The 17,304-nt window shown below is 52.7% G+C and overlaps 8 protein-coding genes across 8 annotated transcripts; 5 read left to right on the top strand and 3 right to left on the bottom strand.

Moving 5' to 3' along the window:
- Positions 1-1,854: 1,854 nt before the first annotated feature.
- Positions 1,855-3,321, top strand: BROUX77_007789 (uncharacterized protein; the record flags this gene model as incomplete). The annotated part of the gene is made up of 1 exon (XM_073752921.1): positions 1,855-3,321. One exon carries the CDS (start codon positions 1,855-1,857, stop codon positions 3,319-3,321), a length of 1,467 nt encoding a protein of 488 aa, XP_073602082.1.
- Positions 3,322-4,608: 1,287 nt separating this feature from the next.
- On the top strand, positions 4,609-6,291 carry BROUX77_007788 (uncharacterized protein; the record flags this gene model as incomplete). The annotated part of the gene is made up of 1 exon (XM_073752920.1): positions 4,609-6,291. The coding sequence occupies one exon, from the start codon at positions 4,609-4,611 to the stop codon at positions 6,289-6,291; it is 1,683 nt and encodes a 560-aa protein (XP_073602081.1).
- Positions 6,292-6,611: 320 nt separating this feature from the next.
- BROUX77_007787 (uncharacterized protein) lies at positions 6,612-7,721 on the bottom strand (the record flags this gene model as incomplete). Its single annotated transcript, XM_073752919.1, has 3 exons — positions 6,612-6,971; positions 7,057-7,347; positions 7,617-7,721. The coding sequence occupies 3 exons, from the start codon at positions 7,719-7,721 to the stop codon at positions 6,612-6,614; spliced, it is 756 nt and encodes a 251-aa protein (XP_073602080.1).
- A 1,039-nt stretch (positions 7,722-8,760) lies between these two features.
- BROUX77_007786 (uncharacterized protein) lies at positions 8,761-10,345 on the top strand (the record flags this gene model as incomplete). The annotated part of the gene is made up of 5 exons (XM_073752918.1): positions 8,761-8,842; positions 8,923-8,959; positions 9,065-9,161; positions 9,231-9,990; positions 10,050-10,345. 5 exons carry the CDS (start codon positions 8,761-8,763, stop codon positions 10,343-10,345), a joined length of 1,272 nt encoding a protein of 423 aa, XP_073602079.1.
- Positions 10,346-10,378: 33 nt separating this feature from the next.
- Positions 10,379-10,660, top strand: BROUX77_007785 (uncharacterized protein; the record flags this gene model as incomplete). Its single annotated transcript, XM_073752916.1, has 1 exon — positions 10,379-10,660. The coding sequence occupies one exon, from the start codon at positions 10,379-10,381 to the stop codon at positions 10,658-10,660; it is 282 nt and encodes a 93-aa protein (XP_073602078.1).
- A 570-nt stretch (positions 10,661-11,230) lies between these two features.
- BROUX77_007784 (uncharacterized protein) lies at positions 11,231-14,555 on the bottom strand (the record flags this gene model as incomplete). The annotated part of the gene is made up of 4 exons (XM_073752915.1): positions 11,231-13,939; positions 14,012-14,133; positions 14,231-14,315; positions 14,379-14,555. The coding sequence occupies 4 exons, from the start codon at positions 14,553-14,555 to the stop codon at positions 11,231-11,233; spliced, it is 3,093 nt and encodes a 1,030-aa protein (XP_073602077.1).
- Positions 14,556-15,419: 864 nt separating this feature from the next.
- On the top strand, positions 15,420-16,061 carry BROUX77_007783 (uncharacterized protein; the record flags this gene model as incomplete). Its single annotated transcript, XM_073752914.1, has 2 exons — positions 15,420-15,954; positions 16,012-16,061. 2 exons carry the CDS (start codon positions 15,420-15,422, stop codon positions 16,059-16,061), a joined length of 585 nt encoding a protein of 194 aa, XP_073602076.1.
- A 257-nt stretch (positions 16,062-16,318) lies between these two features.
- Positions 16,319-17,281, bottom strand: BROUX77_007782 (uncharacterized protein; the record flags this gene model as incomplete). The annotated part of the gene is made up of 1 exon (XM_073752913.1): positions 16,319-17,281. One exon carries the CDS (start codon positions 17,279-17,281, stop codon positions 16,319-16,321), a length of 963 nt encoding a protein of 320 aa, XP_073602075.1.
- Between the last annotated feature and the right edge of the window lie 23 nt (positions 17,282-17,304).

Genomic DNA, 17,304 nt, shown 5'->3' with positions numbered 1-17,304 from the left:
CGTCCCGTTTGGCTCTTCATCATTCAGTTACATGTCTGTTATTGGGCTCAGTACTTTGCAAAGAATTTTGGCAGCAGAACATGATGAGACCGAGCTCACTTGTACCTCTGTACCTCCCTCTCCCAATCGTCATAATATTTTACAGCGGTGAACTTGAAGTTTCGGTTTTCTTTTGTTCGTCTGTAGATACATTCATGGCGGCACATGGTACAACTAGCAGAAAACAAAACACACACATTCTCCATTTGTTTTTCCTCAGGTTCAAACTACAAGACTCGAGACTCGAGGCTGAAAATAGAAACCAAGATGAAGCAAAAGCCAAGGCAACTGCAGTCCAATTCTAACGGAGCTCTCATAGCAGTTGCCGCAAGTCGCCATGGTTGCTTCACTTCCTACGAGCCTTGTGGGGAAAACGCAACGCCATAAAATGACCCATGTACAAAAAATAAACCTGCATAGAAATAGCATGACGTATTCTAGTATGAGCGAGTGTTTCTACTGACATGAACGCACTCCTATGCCAAAGCTAGGCTTTGTTTTCTCAGCTGGGCAAGCTGGGAACTTGGCAGGCGTCCGTGCCCTGATATTCGAGCGAGGAAAACATTATCAGGACGTCACCATATCGAAGACCTGCATTGGCTTTCATCGCATGCAAAGCACCAATTACATGTACCTTTGCTGCCTTGATGCTACAAATTTCAAGTGTTCTTTACTGTGACCAACCCGGTAAGCCCCGATAGAGACAAGCACTGTATTTTTGCGCCTGCAGAAATAGCCTGGGAACCTCATCGATCAAGAAGTCTACCCTCTAAATTGCAGTCTTTTCGATGGATAGTATTTGGGTGGATGTGTAGTATCTGCAATAGCGGGAGTTTCCCTATGACTTTGTTCTCATTGTTTCCTTTGCGCCTTGGGTAACAGATGCCTGAAAGGTTGGCGTCAAACACAATGTATATATATACACGATAACTCCAATATTCGTGAAAGGGAGCCTTTTGCTTTAGCATTTTCGTCATTTAATTTGTGCCTATGAGGCGAGCTGTCTGCGGTGTCCTATCGAAGGATGCTTCTATATTCCACGCCCCAAGTGACGACGTGCTGCGCTACAAAAAAAAACCTACGTACTTTACTATGACGACATAATTAGTATTTTCAAGAGACTTGATAGTGCCAGATGAGCTGTCTTACATCTTCGCAAGCCACATCTCTCTTTTCTCTCTCTCGAGCCCATGTGGCTTCACAAACAAGTCCTTTTATCATAACTATGCTATTAACAGAGAGCACAATGCGCATGTTTGTTTTACCACTGGTGCCCTAAAGCCACGAGACTTGGTTAGATTCTCTGTAAGGCCCTATGTATATGAATAGGATGAGCGGTCTGCAGCAGGATGAAGTTAAAGGTGTGATGTGCATAGGCAATAGACAGTGGCTGCCAAAGGTGCCAGCACCGCGGCGAACTAACAAGTAGCCAAGCAACAGGTGTATGCGGCCTAAACGAGGAAAGTGAAGGGCCGTGGGGAGGGGGGTGTTGGACTCGACTCGAGTACCTACATAGATACTTGGGCCACAAAGATTATCTATTATTCTTGGTATTTTCATATTGAAACTACAAAAACCAAAGTCTCTTTTCTCATTTACGGACTATAGATGTAATGGATATAACACCTTAGCTTCCTTTTCTTCCTCTCCAAGTCACGAAGAACATCGTCACCCCGACGAGTTTCTAGCTAGTCTTTGCCGTTCTTATTAGTTCCAGTTCCCACCCTCTTCCATACATGGCTCGCTCCAGAATCTCCAACGTCTCTCTCAATCACTTCTTCCCTTCTCTTTCTCCCTCTACTCACTGCTATCGTCATGACTGTTCACTCGGACTTTTCGGCCCTGAGTCTGCCCATCTCTAAAGCATCATACTCAACCAATCCGCACTCAGTCTTTCTTTCTCAAGCTTCGATGCCTTTGGACTGTGACTCTAAGCTCGCTAACACCTACGACGCCACTGTGACTTCCATCGTGAGTTCACAGGAGCAACCTCCCGTGACTACTTGCGGAGTTCCATCACTACACACTTCTCCCGTCTATTTCGCTACACATCAATTCGATGTCGACTTGGCGCCGAGTTTTACTTTCGCCCTAGAACAGACCGATTGCATGACTTGCCCCGGAGACATGAACTGGCGCTGTATGGACACGGCTGATCCCCACTTGAGCCCTGTGTTCTGTAGCTGTACTGGTTGCACCGGTGTCACTATGGCCCAGAACCTTCATCCCCAGACCTGCAGCCCACTATCTTACCACTTCGATGAAGCCATAGCTTACCAACAGTGTAACACCACTTCGGTCACTGTTGATCCCTCGTTTCCGTTTGATGAGTCATTGATTTCTAGAGTGCCAGAGGACATGGCGCAAGGTAGCTCATACCCATATGACGCGTGCCCAAATCTGTCCAACTTATCATATAGTCTGTCTCCCGACATGGCTCCGCCCTTACCATCACTTGAGTCTTCTCCTGATCTAGAGCCTACAGTGAAGCAGGAACCAGTACCAGACCTCGGACTGGTATCTGAGTTGGGCTTTTTCGACTATTGCCCATTGCAAGAAGAGCAGACCACTCAGTCTGCCCCAACGCAACCCCAACCAAGTCCACGAAAGGCCCGCCGCAGAGCCCAAAAGCCCCGCGGTGCAGCCAAAGCCGGTCATCGTAGATCGTCACAAGCATCGCAGTTCTCACCTACAGCCTCCGCCACACACCCATCAGCCACGCGCAAGTATGCTTGCCAGTTTGCCTTTGCCGGGTGCCCGGCGCTGTTTAACACGCGGAACGAGTGGAAGCGACACATGGCAACATTCCACATCATGAGCCAGTACTACCTGTGTTCCGAAGAACACTGGTATGGTCGTGGGCCCTGCAACGAAGTTTTCAACCGGCGTGACCTGCTCGCACAGCACCTTCGCCGAGTCCTCAAGTCTATCGGCCGCAGCGAGTGCAGCATCTCTCACGGCGAAATCAACGAGAGTTGTCGCAAAGGCGCCATCCTACGTCTCCAGCCACAGCAGCCGCGGCTCTTCTGCCCCGGGCCTGGTTGTGGCGCAGTCTTCAAGGGCAATAGTCCGTGGGATGCGCGGATCGAGCACATCTCCAGGCATATAGAGCTCAACGAGAACATCCAAAACTTTATCGGCGACGTCAACTACGACCGTGACTTTCTAGACTGGGCCTTGCACATCAAAGCAATCAAGTACAACGAGGCAGGAAAGTTCATCTGCCCGGCGCCCGTCGAGACTACGCACCAAATTGCCCGAAAGGCCAAAAAGAAGACCTAGTCCAGTTTCAGGCTAGAAAGCCAAAAGAACAAACAACAGAGCCTAAAAAACTACGTTGAATTCATGGTGTGGCTGTTTTGCGTTCTTTGGCTTTTTGCGAGGGCCTTTGAAGGAAAGTGACGTCCGTTGTACATATGTTTGTGCGACCTTAGGTAATCTTAATATCCCAACAACGCCGTTGTTTTTTTTTTCTTTTTTTCCTGTTTTGTTCTTTTCTCTTTTCCCGTTTTGGAATGCATAGCCAGCTTTTTTTTCATCATTTCACATTTTTTTCTCTTTGGATTTTTCGTATGCATTTGTTACCTTGCTTATGGACCATATTTTCTTTTTCTTGTTTGGTTTTCTCTTTTTATCAGGTATTGCCGAGCGTTCTTGTTGTTAGAACTTGGGAGAACGTTTCCTGTCTTTTTAGGCATCCCCAGCGTTGCTTTTTTTAATCATTATAATGAGTTTTCCTGTTGGAATTTTCCTTCGTCGTTCAGAATGTTCTTAAAAATATCGAGTGCCTGATTTTGGAATCTTATCGAGATATGGGTTCCAACCATCGTATTAATCCACGGCTAGGATATACAAAAGCGGGGCAACCCAGGAAACAGGCCGCTAAACTGCATGTGGGCGATTCTAATTCTGGCTTTGGGCACATGATGGATCGTGGAACATTCTGCATTCTAGCTACAGATCTTTGTGCCTCCTCAATTTACCAGTAATCTTTCATACATTCAATCACGGGAATCTAGTGGTCTTACGAGCACGGAGGCTCTTCGCCTTCTCTTGTTCCATGAATTCCATCCATGTGCCAATATGGCGTGGCGTGTAGCTTATAATGTGGTCGTCATTTTCTTCTCCACTTTTAACACAAGCTTGGAGTTCATGTTCATCCTAAATCAAGGCAAGGTCAAAGCTATGTTCAGCTAAAGAAAAAAAGAGGGGCCGGCTCAGGTCTCCTTTGACATTGTATGCAGACAACAGCACAATGAGCGGAGGATAAATAGAAACAGCATTGCTATCTTTTGTCTTTGGTCTCGTATAACTACAAATAAACACCTGCCAGTCACTTTGTCCCTTGGGAGGCTTGCTTTTGCCTCGATCCCGTATTCCAGGCAACTACCGCGACTTCGACTACGGTTGCTACCCTTTTCTGTCTGGCAACAGCCCCCTCAAATACGAGGCCTGATTTTCCGAGTGATCATAATACTCACGTCCTCGTCTCCTCGACCCTCGATTCTTCTTCTTCCGCAATCTAATCGTTAGATCTTTCGCCTGCCTAGCGACCACCGGCCAGCCACGATGGAATCATTTGCTGCTCTAAAGCGTCGAACCAGCGACCTTCTCCAGTCGCTGCCTCAGAACCTGCCCCACCACCTGCCCTCGCTCTCACTGTCACTTCCCGCTCTGCCCTCGCTCCCGTCACGGGACGTTACTGGATCGTGGGAGAAGATTGAGGGCGTGGCGCCGCTCTCTAGATCGTCGCATTCTCTTGACATCGTTGGTGGCTCAGCCTACATCTTTGGCGGAGAGGTGAATGCGAGAGAGCCCGTCGATAATGCTATGCACGTTATTGGCTTGCCTTACAGCGGAGCATCGGCCGATTATTACGCTATCCCGGCCCAGCCGCTAGTGGAAAATACCGATAATCCAGAGGTCGAGCAAGACCAGCCGGAAGAAAACGACCCCAAAACTGCCGAAGAAAACCCTCCGAACCCACCAAATGAATCCAATGACCCCGCTTCTCCCCAGAAAAGCGAATCCGATGCCGAAGAGCCCACTGATACTGCATCTACCACTGATATTGGGTCCAAAAAGCTCACCGATATCCCCCTAAGAACGGCTTCCAACAAAAGCTCCACCAAAGAAAAAGGCAAGGCCATTGAAGACCGACCAGAGCTCGGCCCAGTGCCCGCGCCACGCGTGGGTCACGCCACCGCTACTATTGGCAACCGCATATTCATGTTTGGCGGTCGCGGCGGCCCGGCCATGATCCCGCTCGACGAGGGTGGCCGTGTATGGGTGTTTGATACACGCGTGGGGCGTTGGTCATTCCTGGATCCGGCGTCACCGGCGCCCGGCGTGCTGGTGATCCCACGGCCAGCGCCGCGCAGCTACCACAGCGCCGCTGCCTTTTCGGCGCCACGCGACTTCAAACCGCTAGGCTTGCGTCGCACGCAGACCTGGGCCGAATGGGCGGCTGGCGACAGCGCCGAAGTCGGCACACCACAGTCGCCCATCGTCGGCAACATCGCCGCGCATGCGACCGATGAGGACGGTGAGGGCTTTGGCACTTTTATCGTCCATGGCGGATGCCTGGCGGGAGCGGGTCAGCGCGCAACTGACGTCTGGGCGTTTGATGTCCGTAGCTGTGTCTGGTCGCAGTTGCCGGCGGCGCCGGGCATTGCCCGAGGCGGAGCGGCGCTCTGTGTGAGCAGGAACAGACTGTTCCGCTTTGGCGGGTTTGACGGCAAACATGAGATTGGTGGGCAGATTGATGTGTTGACCATGGATGAGGACCACTCGGGTCTGGAGCCGACGCTGGTGGCCGCTGGAGAATGGGTTACACTATCTCAACCAACCAACGACAGCGGCGTGCCGCTGGCGCAGAACGCTTGGCCTGCAGCAAGAAGCGTTAGCAAGCTGGTGCCCCTAGCGCCGGCTGGAAGAGAAATCCTTGTGCTCTTGATGGGCGAGGGCGAGGCGAGTGCCAAGGGCCATGCCGCAGCCGGAAAGTTCTTTAGCGATGTCTGGGTTTTCCAGGTCCCGGCGGTTGCCAAGGGCCGCAAGATGGCAGAGGGCAAGTGGACGCAGGTGATTTTAAGCCCGCACGACAAGGAAGCTTCTGTTGAGCTCCCGACACCGCGCGGCTGGTTTGACGCAGCACCCATGGCCCAGACGGAGGAGAACGGAATCATGGTTTGGGGCGGCCTAGGCGAGAACAACGACCGACTTGGCGATGGTTGGATTTTCCGTCTACATTAACTAGGAGGACAAGGAAGGACATGGCGAATAATCACAAGATGACGATTTTATGATGAGTAAGACAAGAACGCAATTTGCGCTATTCCTATTGCTATTTGGTAAAATGTACCTGTACTTGGAATTGGAGTATCTGTTTAATTGTTTTCCTCTGGGTGGTGTGCTGTGGCTTTCCATTCGTAGTGACGCTGTTTATTTCTGATGATGTAATCGATCGTGCTGGCATTCCGAGAATAAAAGGGACAAAATGGCATGGTGCAAGAAGTGCGAAAGCGATCATGCCGGGATTATTTGGTGGTACCCCAATTGGTCGCTTGTTGTCGTTACAGGTCGGGGCGCGTCAGCTCGGTGGACCAAGGCTTTGATGTCAAAGAGGTCGGGCCAGCGGCGTTTTCGCACGTTTTCCGGCCGGTCTGGGGGCCGGGCTTGGGGGCCTTGGCCGAGGGATCGGCAGCAGTGGCCTTGAGGCCGTCGAGCACCTTGACCATGGTCTCGGGAGTCAGGTCTTCGTAGTACTCGTCGTTGATCTGCACCATGGGCGCGTTGACGCAGGCGCCGAGGCATTCGACCTCAATGAAGGAGAATAGGCCGTCGGCTGTGGTGTCGCCCTGATCGATTCCCAGGTGGTCCTTGATGGCCTTGACAATCTTGTCACTTCCGCAGCCGCCGAGCTTGCACGGAGTCTAGCGGGGAGAGGATGCTGAGTTAGCCGGGGTGGAGGGCACGAGGCGACCGAGGGCGGAGAAGTTGGTCCTGGATGCTACTTACAGTCGTGCACGCCTGCACAAAGAACTTGCCGACGGGTGTCCGGTTGTACATGGTGTAGAACGAAGCAACTTCGTAGACGCGGCTAGGAGGCATGTCCAGCAGACGGGCAACCTCGTTCATGACACTGATGCTGGTGAAGCCGGCCTGGCGCTGTCCAAGGTCCAAAATGGGCATGACGGCAGCCTTTTTGTACTGCGGTGGGTACTTTTTGAGGATCTCGGCAATGACCTTTTCATTTTCGGGATTGAACTTGAAGGGGATGTCGGGGTTGTTTTCGGGCGTGGTGCGGTGCTATGGCGGTAAGAAGTTAGTCTTGATGGGCTGATTGGGAAAAGCGCAATTGAAGAGCAACGAGTGCGGATTTCGGGCTTGAGGCTTTGATGGCCGGCAATTCTTCCGGCGGACAACAAGGAGATCTAGAACGTATCAAGTATCGTCCAGTCTAAATCAGACGATCCGAAGCTTGCTAGAGCTCTCGGCCAAGGAAAATTGGCGGTCTCAGGAAGCCGCTAGACCTGCACAAGTCCCAGCCCAGGGAGAACGGGGCGAGGCTAACATACCACACTCAGAGTATGGCTCGCTCGAGAAACAGCAGCAGCCGAGAGCTGCGATCTGGCGAAGGCAGGGCGCACAGCAAAGCGCGCTAGAGGAAGCTTGAAGGCCATTGTGGAGAGTCAATTGCTCGGAGCCAGGCGGCAGGGGAAGAGGCGAGAAGAAAGAAGCCGGGGGAAGCGAAACCGCTAATTTTTCTCGAAGGAGGGCGTCCGCTTATCGATGAGGGCCGGAGTTGCGAGGCACAGAGAGCCGGGTGGAAGGCCGTGATGATGCGGTTCACGGTGGCCATGGGACCAAGAGGCTCGCAGGCTCGGGTAATCGACTGTGCAACGATTGGTTGGCGGGTGATTCTCGGCTGTGGGGTAGGGCCAGGCTTAGTCAGACGGTGCACGCAGGCTGTGCACAAAGTCCGGGGTAGTTGTGCAGGGGATATCTTTTATGCAAGGCCCACACCACACGTGAAGTCGTCATAGGCTGAGACCGGCCCCAAGCTTCTGGAGCAGATGGACGACAGGCGACGGATTTGTTGGATCTGGGCCACTGCGCCGCAGTAGCCGGAGTTTCTGTGTGACTTGGCTCGCGGGAACTGTTATTTTTATTCCAGGCTCCCACTCTGGCTCGCTGGGCTTGTCGTGGAATGCGGCTCAGCCACGGCTGCGTAAATATCGGGTGTAGCGGCGAATTTGCAGCCAGGAGCCAGGAGGGCCTGTCCAACAACGAACGCACTGTAATTTCTGCTGCGGCGGCCAATACTGCTGCTGGTTCTGGTGTAGAGCCACTGCAGCCCCAGCGTCTGCGCCACTGCACCTCGGCTCTTCAGGGGGTCTTCAGTGGCCCCCGGCCCCATTATTGTGCCGCGCCACGCTGTAAGCAGCCGTAGCGCAGGCAAAAAAGGACCATCGTCCAGTCCATGATCCATTTCCTCACCAGCGCCATTCTCTTTGCAAACAAAGCATCTTTCTTTTGGAGGCTCGCACCCAGGCCCCGACGAGCTAGCAGCAGGACCACTCCATCTTCTCTGCTCCCTCTTTTTTTTTCTTGTTTCTGTTCCGTGTATTTTTATCCCGTAATCCCATCTGCGCTGTTCATCTTTCGCCCGCTCGAATCGCCTTGCCCGCATACAACGTCTCCCTCTCGCTCTCACACACAATGCCGGACGCGCAGGACTCCGCCTCCGTCAGCTCTCGCGATGGCTCGCTCAAGACCGAGACCAAGAGCCGCCGGCCCGCCAGTAAGTCTGCTGCTGCCCCGAGGCTACCGCTGCCGCTCCCGCTCCGTTCCGGCCCGGCCGAGACTGACTCACCCGTCTAGACACTGCCTTCCGCCAGCAGCGTCTCAAAGCATGGCAGTAAGCATCCGCTCCTCGTATCCCGCCGTCTCCGGCCGCCATTGCCGCAGACTCGCGATCAAGTCCGCCGTCGCTTCTGCTAACACTGCCTGTCCTCCGCTGCAGACCCATCCTAACCCCCAAGACCGTGCTGCCGTTGTTCTTCTTCATCGGCATCGTCTTCGCGCCCATTGGCGGCGTCCTCCTCTATGCCAGTTCCCAGGTATGCCCGCAATGCCGCCGCCCCCGTCCTCCTATTCCCCGCGCCCCATGCTGATGTCGTTCTCTTCAGGTCCAATCCATCCGTATTGACTACACCAAATGCTCCACCGATGCCCCCCTCACAAACGGAACCGACGGCATGGAAATAATGCCCTCCAACCTCATCCACACGTCATTCAAGGGCTCCAACCTTAGGACCGAGGCCCGCTGGTCTCGCATGGAAAACGTCACCTACACGTACGACCGCGGCGTCACCCAAAATGACACCGTCCAGTGCCGCATCCAGTTCAACGTGCCCGAGGACTTTGGCAGTTCTGTGCTCTTCTACTACTACCTCACCAATTTCTACCAGAACCATCGTCGCTATGTCGCCTCTTTCAACGCCGACCAGCTCAAGGGCACCGCCGTCAGCAGCTCCACCATCGGGGACTCCAAGTGCGATCCTCTGCGCAACGACGACGACAACAAGCCCTACTACCCCTGCGGCCTGATTGCCAACTCCATGTTCAACGATACCTTTACCTCGCCTCGCAACCTCAACACCAACGAGTCCTATGCCATGAAGAACAACTCCGATATTGCCTGGAACTCCGACAAGGAGCTGTATGGCCCCACCAAGTACAACTACACCGATATCTCGCCGCCGCCCAACTGGCGCAAGCTGTACCCTAACGGCTACACCGAGGAGCACCAGCCGCCCAACCTCAAGAACTGGGAGGCCTTCCATGTCTGGATGCGCACCGCCGGTCTGCCCGACTTCACCAAGCTGTACCAGCGCAACGACGACGACACGCTGACTACCGGAACCTATGAGATTATCATCAATGACAGTAAGCCCATGCTGCAAACTTCCCCAGTGCCCAAACCCCGCCCGCTAACCTGTGCGCAGACTTCCCCTCGCGGGCATACAAGGGCACCAAGTCCTTCCTGATAACAACCCACACCGTCATGGGTGGCAAAAACCCCTTCCTGGGCATTGCCTACGTCGTCGTCGGCGGTCTATGCATTGTTCTCGGCGTCGTCTTTACCATCACCCACCTGATCCACCCGCGCAAACTCGGCGACCACACCTATCTGTCCTGGAATAACACTCCCGCCAGCGGTGCCCCCGGCGCCAAGTCTGCGGGGGCCCCCGCTGGTGGCGCCATCGCCACCAGCCGTGACGTGCGTCCGGGCGAGGCTTAGAAGCCCTCGTCCTCGAACAAGCTGTGGCTGCGCATGGCTAGCCTGCACAGCTGGATCCAGCGTCCCGATCTCCCGCCCGCCGACGCGCCCTCTAAAACCCCCCTGGCTCCGCATCCTACTACGCGCCCGCGCCTGCTCCGCCCCGCCGACAGCCCGCCACAGTCTACTGCCGTCGACCCCGACAGTCTCCGTCTCCCACGTATCGGCGACGCCCTGGACAAGGCTGGCGAGGGCCCCGGGCAAGTCGTTGTCACAGCCACTCCTGTCCGGCATCCTAGTACAGTGTCGTCGGACAACATCACCTTGACGAATTAACGGGGCACCGGACGACATGGACCATGTGGCGATACCTTGGGCATGTCAGAGTTTTGTGTCTTTCGTTTGCACACAGCTTCCACTAGACCATATTTGGGTGTCTTTTTTTCTTATTCATGCGTGTTGTTTTTTCATGTTTTTCTTTTTCTTGTAAAGTGTTTCTATAGCTTTGTTTCTTTTCTTTCTATTGGACTGATTTTCTCCTTTTTTTCTAAAGACCCAAGCTGTGATTGTGATGGTGTTTGCTCTTACTACGCGTGCAACCAAGTTCGTGAAATCTTAAAGTCGGTGGCCTCTATGTCACAACGTTGAGAAGAAATTTATAAAAAGAATGCACATTTGAATATCACGGTAAAGACCAAGAAACCCAACAGTAGCAGTAGAAAAGAAACCCTGATTGCAGGACATTTTATAATGGTGATTAGAAAAAAGAAACAGGAAAAGAAAAAAAAAGTAACAGCAGCAAGCAAGCGTACAAACGACACATCAGGCAATGAATCACAGCCAACAACAATCACCAACACCCGACAAAAGAAAGAAAAAGAAAGAAAAGAGGGGGGGGGGAAGAGTCTACCGTCTGCGTCTCTTGTTTCCCCGATCATCATCACTCGACAACTCGGCTTCGCGGTCCTTGCGCTTCGCCTTTCGCTCGAGTTCATCCCAGTCCTCGCCCTCTTCGTCGTCGCTATCGTCTTCCTCGTCCTCTTCGTCCGAGACATTTGACCCGTAGTCCGAGTCCTCCTCGGAGCTCTCCGACGCCTCGTCGAGCTCAGACTCGTCAATCTCAAACGCGCTCTCCTCCTCGGACTCGTCGCTGCCGTTCTCGGCGTCCGAGTCTTCCTGCAAAAAGTTCCAGCCGCCCTCGAGGAAAAACTTGTGCGTGTTGGTCGTGACGGTCTTCATGATGGGCGCCCAGCTGAGGTTCAGCGGACCTTCGCTGTACAGAATGTCGCACGAGTCAAGCCAGTCCTTGACCTGTTCTAGATACTCAACGGGGATCGTGTTGATATGATACGGCGAACGCGCGTAGTCCTTGAACACAAACACCAAATCAAAGTTCTTGAGTCCAAACTGCACACGTTCCAGATGTGCAATTTCAATGTCCTCAATCGTCAGAACCATAAACGGTGGTTCAACCACCTGCATCAAACAGTCTGTTGTCGGCTGGATAAAGACGTTGCTGCGGAACGGCACACCGTGGAAACCAATGTCACGCATGGGGGTATCAACTTCCAGTCCGTGACTCTTACCCGCCTCGGCAATCTTGTGCGCAAAGTTCTGGAACAGGCGATCAAGCTCGGCGCGGCGCCGGCGCTCCTCCTGCTCCTGCTCAAACTCGTCCTCATCGCCATACCGGTACTTGCGTTTGCGGTTGCCAGTCTCGTCAAACTGAATGTCTGTTGCTTCTCTGTAGAACTGCACATCCTTGGTCTTCTTCTTGTTGCCAACGATGATGGGATCCTTGAGATGTATGTGGATAATCACAACCAGCTCGTGGTCGCAGGGCTGAAAGAAGAGGTGGCGGATGTTGGAGAACAAAACATCAACACGCTGCTGTGTACTCAACGGTGAGACATATCGAATACCGTTTTGGTGAATCTCAATCTTGCCAGCGACACGCTTGCCCTCCATAGCAGGCCGAATAAACACGTTGTCCAGGACGGGTGGGCGGCGATTTCTAATCTCAACCAGCTTATCTTGCTCCACCACATCCTCCATGTCCTTCTTGGCCTGTTCCTTCTTGTTGGTGTCACGCTTCATGTTGGAAATGGCCGTCGAGATTTCCTCATACCGCTCCTTGTCCTCAGACCGGAAACTTAGGCTGCGGATAAAGTTTGCGGTAGCATCTTCGAAAGGTTGGTCATCCTTGCGGCCGACACCCTGGCCAGGGGACAGGAAGTTGATACGCAAAAACGCAAAATCACCCTCATCAGTGACACTAACATTTTTGATGGTGTTAATATGAAAAGGCACTGGCCTACCCATGATGGGGAGAACAATAGTGGCGTTTTTCTGATCCAGAACAATTTGCAAGTCCTTGGCCTTGGGGGGGATCTGGTTGTCGCGCTTGTAGGACTCGAACTTTTTGAACTTTTTGACTTCGACGCCGTTTCCAGCAGATGTGTCTTCTGAGTATCTGTCGAGGCCTTCTTTGAGCTTCTTGCTCGCCAGCTCCTTTTGGTGTTCGCGCCGTCTCTTTTCGGCCTCTTCATCAACTTGTGTGGCGCGTTCAGATCTCAATCTCGTCTTGGTGATGTTCTTGGTAGCCACAGCGCCGACGCTAGAGTCCTTCTTCTCCTTCTTGGGGGCAGGCTCGGGGGCATCGTCCTTGAAGAAAAATGATGTCTTGCTGGCCTCAATAGGCGCCTCGGCGGTAAACACAATAGGGTCGCTCTGGGTGACACGAACAGTGTCGGTGATCATCATGGAGTAGTTCTTGCTCTGCTTATCTTCGGCTTCGTCATTTTGAATATCGGCCAGTGAAGTTGTTACACTCAGGGTCATGCCATCTTTGAGCACTCGGGTGTTCTTGCCGTTGAGCAAAAGAGTGGAATCACGCGTCTCGAGACCGAGACCGTAGCCAATATTCTTCGCCATGTGTTTCTCCATGCCAGGCTTCTTCGACTTGACCAAATTCAGCACAGCGTTGTAGACATCACGCGCAACGACGCCATCGCGGATCTCCTTTAGGGCTGCACTGTGCATCTGATGCAGTAGTTTGTAGTTCGCCTCGTGGTTCTTTTTGGGGTCGATAAGGTATGTCCGAGCGATAGAAGAGCAGTATGACTTGTAACGGACACCCATTGAGGCTACAATAACACCTGCATGTAGGTTTTCCTCATTGGACTCAGCACCTAACCGTAAGTCATACTTGCCACCACTCTGAATAACGGGGCTAATAACCCAGTCAAGCTGCATTGGGTCAAGATCTGATGGCATTTTGGACTTGTTGGGAAGCTCGACGGTTTTCCAAAACTTGTTGTCCTCAATCTTGTCCTCAACCTTTCTCGCCAGCACGCGGTGCTTGACCTTTTTCTCCTCGTCCAAGACGTTGGACATTTCGTCAAGGAAGTAAGGATTCATCAGGGCTACGCAAGCCTTGGAAGATGTGCGCATAGCGCGCAGCTCAGCCTCGTCCTTGACGGAAAAGGCGAACGTTGAGAGAGCAGCAGCAACGTCAACCTGTTCAATGTCTTTGCAGTTCGATTCGAAGGCCTTTTTCCATTCGTCGACAAACGGGCCTTGTGAAATGTCCTTGGTTAGGACACCGACCTTTTTCTACAGAGCGAAGCACCGGGGTTAGCATAGAGTTATTTTTTCGCCAATCTTACGTGAATACAATTGACTTACGCCTGCGGACTTGATAGCGTCGGTAACCTTGACCCAAAGCTTCTCATTTTCGGCAGCGTCTTTGCCGCGAACTAGAATCTCAACCGGGAAACGACCATCCTTGAGCTGTTGCAGATGCTTTGCTGCGGAGTTGTTAGCTATGATTCTATGCCGTATGAATCGCATATAGTAGTCAGATTGCAGTGTGTCTGAAAATGAAGCTTGGGACCACAAACAAACCTTTTTTGGCAGTTGTGAGGATGTAGAGGGTTTCGGTAGTGAATAGCATCAGCGTAGTTGGGAATTCGTAGCCCAATAACCAAAACTAAAAATTTCATGTCAGCACCAGGCACCCCGATCGCCAGCGTTCAGCCCAGCCAGTACGTACGTGAATCGCATTGTTCTTGTGGAAGTCGCCCGAGTCTTCAGCCTTGCCCATCATGATGACGATGGACGAGGCGCCGTTGAACGCAGCATCCTTGGAGCGCAAATCATTGCGCCATGCGCCCGTGAAATGCGAAATGCGCTCGTGGAACGACTTGCTGTCGATTTTGATGTCGCCCATGGTGGGTAGATGAAGCGGCACCACGATGTTGGCGGTCAGTCAAAGCTAGGATTGGCTGGAGAGTTGCTGGGTGGTGAAATCGGTGAGCGGCAGGCAGATAAAAAATAGATGGATAATACGCGAAAGATGGGCGATGATAGATGGAAAATAATGCCAAAGATAATTGAGGACAAGATGGCGAAAAGACTGTTACCGGTGTCGTCGCTCATTTGCTAGTCGCCAAAACGCGAGGAAAAAAAGCGAACCCTAGCCTGCCTCGAGCTTTGCTGGGGAAACAGAAGAAGGATTAGCGCGTTAAGTGAGCGGCAAGTGCTTGCTTAGTCACGCGTTGTGTAGGCAGGCACGGCAGAAAAAGCGGGCCGCAATTCGGGGATCAAGGATTCGGAGATCATGGAGCTTGCAATCTTGCGCACACAGAAGCTACTCCCCACAGTAAAAGCTACGGAGACCTGTTGGTGGCTTGCGGTGCTGAAGCCTGAAGTTACAGAGGGTTTCTGTAGCCTGCCCTCAAGCTTATACTTGTAACTTGCGGCACATTATTCGAAAGACCCTGACATGGGGCAGCTTGTAACCCGAAGCCATGCCATGCATCAAGCTCAACCCGCAGCAATTGTACTCCACTTCTGGATGCCGGCTAAGTTAATTCCCTCCGGAGCGGCTGCAGCCATCGGGATATACGCTTAAATATTCACCAGAGAGCAAGGGCCAAGGGGCAGACTATATAAATCCGCTCTTCACTGCTTCACTAGAGCACCAGCATCAATAACTGGACTTCCTGCCATGTTCACTACCCGCCGCTTATTCCTCTCGCCTTTCCACAAACCACTAACAACTCGCCGCCTGTCCACGTACCCCGCTCTCACCATGCGTATTCCGTACACTTCCAACCCGCCTGTTACTGCTAACGCTACTGACGCTGATATCGTGCAGCGCATACAAGAGCGTCGCCACCCGCGGCCCCTGCAGCCGCTGGATCTGGCGCTCCTCCATAGTCCGCCACTGGCCGACGGCTGGAATCACTTTCTCGGCGCTGTGCGCACCAGGACTAGCCTACCTGATGACTTACGGGAACTTGCTATTTCACGCGTAGCCGTGTGCAACCGGGCGTGGTACGAATGGCAACATCATGCGCCGCTGGCTGTGAAGGCGGGCGTTAGTGAAGAGGCCATGGAGGCCGCCAAGATCGAGACACCACTGACTGGTGTTGCTAAAAATGATCTTCTGAATGAGAAGCAATGGGTTGTCTTGGTGTATACAGATGAAATGACCCGGAATGTTCAAGTTACAGACGAGACGTTTTCAAAGCTCAAGTCTCTCTTCAGTGACACCGAGGTTGTTGAGATTACCGGAACTGTAGCTGCATACAATTGCGTGAGCAGATTTTTAGTTGCTCTAGATGGTGAGTATCTGATGCTATATCCATGTGTCCCATGACAAGTTACTGACTAGATAGTAGTTGGGGAAAGGAATGCTACCGGACCTTCGAGTGATCTTTCGGGGCACTGAAGGCCTAGAGGTTCTATAGCAGAACCAAGTTGGTGTGATACTTGCAACATGAACCAAGGTCAAGAATTTGTACATTGACAGGACTGCTCAAATGGCTAGTTATTCTAGAACAGTCTCACATACAAAACTAAATACAATGCGAGCTGGCTGACAATACAAAAGAAATAAATGCCTCTCTGCGGAGACTACTGTTGAGACGTAATGGCGTATGTCTAGCCACTAGAGACTGTACAGCCGACATAAACGAATCCCTAAAATCATGAAGGTGACCTCATGGCGGTCTCTATGCTTTCCCGGCGGGCCTCCATTCGAGGCGAACTCTGCAATTCAGCCACGACGCCTGACCACCCATCCGTCTTGGGATCTCCGCCTGCACTGACTACAGAGCTAGGGCTTTTTGGCGGGCTTTGTTGGCGGCGATCACTCATCTTTGCCGACGGGGTTGAGACTGTTGACAGTGTTGAGGCTGGCGGCGAGCGCGACTGCGGTGTCGAGGTAGACGATCTCTTGACATGAGGTCTACGGGGTGTTCCGCGAGTGCTACGAAGTTTGGGCGCCTCGCCAATTGCGGCGGCAGCTGCAGCAACGCTCTGCATGAGCATCTTGCGCTCATCCTGCTTTGGCGTCATTGGCGGACTGACTGGCTTAGGTTGGTGTTGATTTTGGGTCACAGATGCAGCTGCAGCGACTGCAGCAATGGACGTGGTAGCGGCCGCATGGGCATTGGATGCAACTGCGCCCATGTAAACGACCAAGAAGCGCATCTTGAGAGTATCAAGACGACGCAGGCGATCGTGAAGATCAGTTCGATACTCGAGCCAGAAGAGCCGAGCCGAAAGCTTCATGGTTGGCATAAACATGCGGTCTTTGATATGGGGCAGGCCGAGCAGGGCCTGAGACCGCTTCTCCTCTTGCTGGTCGCCCTCAAGCAGCAAGGAAAGATCACCACCGAGCGAAACGTTGGTTCTTTGGATCTCACGCAAAAGAGAGCCAAGGCGAACCTTGACCTCCATATTGGTGACGCGGCTAACATCGCGTTCGTAACTTTCAGTCTCGGTAGCGGCATCGCGGAGAGTTTCCATTAGCTGGCCCAGTTCTTTGGGGGCGTTAGTGTACGCTGTGGCATGGGACGCAACAGCCTGTGCGAGAACCATCAGACTAGCTGCTAGGGCTGTAGGCACTAAGACAACAGTCCATCCACGCTGAAGAGCATCGGCCATCTTGTGGCAGATGTGGGGGGTTG

This window comes from Berkeleyomyces rouxiae (genome assembly GCF_048999995.1).
Source record: "Berkeleyomyces rouxiae strain 22BRR77 chromosome Unknown BrBRR77_ptg000012l, whole genome shotgun sequence".
Classification (NCBI taxonomy): domain Eukaryota; kingdom Fungi; phylum Ascomycota; class Sordariomycetes; order Microascales; family Ceratocystidaceae; genus Berkeleyomyces; species Berkeleyomyces rouxiae.
The sequence above is the reverse complement of the archived record's forward strand: the minus strand, read 5'-3'. Positions and strand labels throughout refer to the sequence as shown.